Source organism: Protobothrops mucrosquamatus, unplaced genomic scaffold (genome assembly GCF_001527695.2).
Source record: "Protobothrops mucrosquamatus isolate PMUCROS unplaced genomic scaffold, P.Mucros_1.0 scaffold3894, whole genome shotgun sequence".
NCBI classification, from domain to species: domain Eukaryota; kingdom Metazoa; phylum Chordata; class Lepidosauria; order Squamata; family Viperidae; genus Protobothrops; species Protobothrops mucrosquamatus.
In genome coordinates this window covers 14,748-18,360 of record NW_015389841.1, presented here as the reverse complement: position 1 = coordinate 18,360, position 3,613 = coordinate 14,748, and the positions used below count along the sequence as shown (strand labels likewise).

Below are 3,613 nucleotides of genomic sequence, written 5' to 3'. Positions count from 1 at the left end.
GGGGGGGGGGAAGAGTGGAACGTTAAATGACAGAATATATATCAATTATATGGTTAGGAGAGAAAACCCTGCAGCCATTGTTATCCTTCTCCACAAATAGCAAAGGTAGAATAATGTATATAAATGGGAAATCCTATATCTTCGTGCAATTCATAAATAGCCTTGGCTTAAGGTATTTGAAGTAAAGTGATAATTCTTGAGCAAGTGGCTGAATTTAACAAAAGCTATCTAGAACCTTGGAATCCTAGTGGACGATCACTTGACCATGAGCCAGCCATGTGCAGCAGCAGCCAAAAAAGCTAACACAATCCTGGGTTGTATAAACAGAGGCATAGAATCAAGCTCATGCGAGGTATTAGTACCGCTTTACAAAGCCCTAGTAAGACCACACCTGGAACACTGGAGCCAATTTTGGTCACCATATCACAAAAAAGATGTTGAGAGTTTGGAAAAAATTCAGAGAAGAGCAACAAAGATGATCAAAGGCCTGGAGGCTAAAACATACGAAGAATGGCTGCAGGACTTGGGTTTGGCTAGTCTAAGGAAAATAAGAAATAGGGGAGACATGATAACAGTGTTCCAGTATCTGAGGGGCTGCCACAAAGAAGAGGGGGTCACGTTATTTTCCAAAGCACCAGAGGGAAGGACGAGAAACAATGGTTGGAAACTGATCAAGGAGAGAAGAAACCTGGAATTAAGGAGAAACTTCCTGACAGTGAGGACAATTAACCAGTGGAACAGCTTACCCCCAGAAACCGTGGGAGATTTTTAAGAAGAAACTAGACAATCACCTGTCTGAGATGGTGTAGGTTCTTCTGCTTGAGCAGGGGGCTGGACTAGAAGACCTCCAGGGTCCCTTCCAGCTCTATTCTATTCTATTCTATTCTATTCTATTCTATTCTATTCTATTCTATTCTATTTCTATTTCTATTTCTATTTCTATTTCTATTCTATTCTAAATTGTTTCATTGTTCAATCACACTATTTTGAAAGCGGTCCAGGAATAACAATAAGAACGATGAATGGATCCAACTTGTCTTTGCGTCCGTCTTTTTTTTTAAATTGTCTTTCACGCTTCCTTGCAAAAGCAGCCATCTTTATTTACAGGAAGTTGCTTAACATCCATCTTTGACCGGCAAGCAGTACGACTATGAGGTAACCACCTCAAACATGCTAACAAAGCGGCCGATAAAATAAAATATGACAGCAGACTCTCGACATCCATTTTATGGATGGTAAATTAATGTTTAATGGCATCTATTAAGAACATCGACGTTTCCTAAGGTAACTTCGATCTACGCCGATCTTGTTGCCGACTTGGACACAAGAACCTGACTGAGGCTCTTCATCTACTTCTATTAGCTTTTTTATTCAGTTTTTCTAATTTTATCTATTTTTACAAGCGCTTGTTTTTTTTAAAAAACTTCTTACTATATTGTAAGCCACCCGGAGTCACTGGATCAGTGAGACCGGTGGCACAGAACATTTAATAAGTAAGTAAGTAAGTAAGTAAGTAAGTAAGTAAGTAAGTAAGTAAGTAAGTAAGTAAGTAAGTAAGTAAGTAGGTAAGTAAGTAAGTAAGTAAGTAAGTAAGTAAGTAAGTAAGTAAGTAAGTAAACAAATTAATTTGTTTATTTATTTAAGATATCTGGCTTTCAACTTCCCCCACTATTCATGGTTGTCAAACATTTAACATTACCCAGCACTGCAAAGATTAAATTTTGCGCATGCAGCCCTTAGTGTCATCCAGTTGACTAATTATGAATGGATGGATGGACAGATCTGTCTGTCTGTCTGTCTGTCTGTCTGTCTGTCTGTCTGTCTATCTATCTATCTATCTCTATCTATCTCTCTATATCTGTTTTTCTATCTCTCTATCTATATCTGTATCTATCTACAGTATCTGCATATCTATATCTATCTGTCTATGTATCTATCCATCCATACATCCATCTGTCTATCTCTCTCTCTTTCTTTCTCTCTCTCTCTCTCTCTCTCTCTCTCTCTCTCTTTCTATTGGTATCTCTGTCTGTCTGTCTGTCTATCTATATCTGTCTGTCTTTATCTCTCTATCTCTCTTTCTCTCTGTCTGTCTCTCTATCTGTATATCTACTGTAAGGAGAAAATTCCTGACAGTGAGGACAATTAACCAGTGGAACACCTTGCCTCCAGAAATCGTGGGTGGATTTTAAGAAAAGACTGGGCAGCCACCTGTCTGAAATGGAATCTCCTGCTTGAGTGGGGGGTTGGAGTAGTACAGTGGTGGCGAACCTATGGCACATGTGCCAGAGGCGGCACTCAGAGCCCTCTCTGTGGGCACACGCACCATGCCCCGGAGATGGCAACCGTCCCTCTTCAACCAGCCGCCTGCTAACTCGCCGAGGTCCCACGTGGCTGGATGCATCCCAGCACCCATGCGCTCGCTGGCCTCTGTGTGCAGGGGCCGATGGTGTCAGCCAGCAGCCGCCCCGGCCCCTGCCTCGCCTTGCCCTGTGACAATGGCACCCCCGCCCTGCCTCGCCTTGCCTCACCTCTCCCCACAGGACGAGCCTCCTGCCCACAGCCCCATCTGCCAGAGACCCCCTGGATCTCCCTCAACCCTGCCCGGCCCCCACAGGCGTCCCTCCCCACGAGCAACATTGAGGTGATCACGCCCACCTTGGCCACACCCACCCAGTCTGCCATGACCACCACAGCCATGCCCACCCAGTGGACCACGCCCACCTGGCACCCGGCGATAAATAAGTAGGTTTTGGGTTGCAGTTTGGGCACTCGGTCTCTAAAAAATTCGCCATCAACGGACTAGAAGATCTTCAAGGTTCCTTCCAGCTCTATTCTGATTGATATTGACGTGTAAAATTGTAAAATGTGTATGTGCTGTATGTATTACCTGTACTTAAGACAAAGTTTTGGTCTCTGGTCTTGGTTGATGTGGGGACCCTTAACTGTCTTAGTCCGGGTTTTCTTTGGGTTAGCATGTTTTTGAACTGCTGTCATTGTTTTGTATTTGTGTCGGTAAGCGGCCCAGAATCTATAGGAATGGGAGGCAGTCATAAATTTAAACAAACAAAGAAACAAACAAATATTCCGCGTCTGTTTTCAAAAGGGAGGCTTACCATGGAGAGGGGAGCCAGACGGGCTGCTGGAAAGCCCTGGCACGGGACTGCAGCGCCCTCCTTGTTTGGTGGTCAGCTCTTGCTCGATCTCCTCCAGCCCGGCGCTCTTCTGGAAGCGACTCATGCGGTTGACCACCCGGGGTGACATGTGAGTCCGAACGCAGGGCTGCCCTCCGTAGGGATTGATGGGGAAGACGTGGGAAGTGCCCCGGAGGGTGCTGACGGCCACCCAGCGGCAGTCGTGGCTGAAGGCGATGTCCTGCACCTGGAGAGGGAACAGGGGTGGGACGTCAAGGGGTGCAGCTACAAAGGCGAAGGCACATCAAGAAAGCAGAATATTCGTAGCCCAGGGTTGAAATGAGGGGTCCTTGGGGGGGCTCTGAGCTTGGCTGTTGTTGTTTTTTGCAGACGTTTCATTACCCAGCTAGGTAACATCAGTGCTAGAAGGGAGGGGGTTTGTGAAGTGGAGGAGGAGGAGGAGGAGCAGGAGGAGGAGC

At 45.6% G+C, this 3,613-nt stretch overlaps 1 protein-coding gene across 1 annotated transcript in view; it reads right to left on the bottom strand.

Annotated features, from left to right (window-relative positions):
* LOC107298339 (breast carcinoma-amplified sequence 3-like) overlaps nucleotides 1-3,381 on the bottom strand; it is a gene marked incomplete at both ends in the record, with an annotated part of 65,082 nt that extends 61,701 nt beyond the window's left edge. The window contains one exon of the mRNA XM_015827716.1: nucleotides 3,117-3,381. Within this exon, the coding sequence (XP_015683202.1) occupies nucleotides 3,117-3,381 (265 nt within the window). The remainder of the gene's footprint in view (nucleotides 1-3,116) is intronic.
* Between the last annotated feature and the right edge of the window lie 232 nt (nucleotides 3,382-3,613).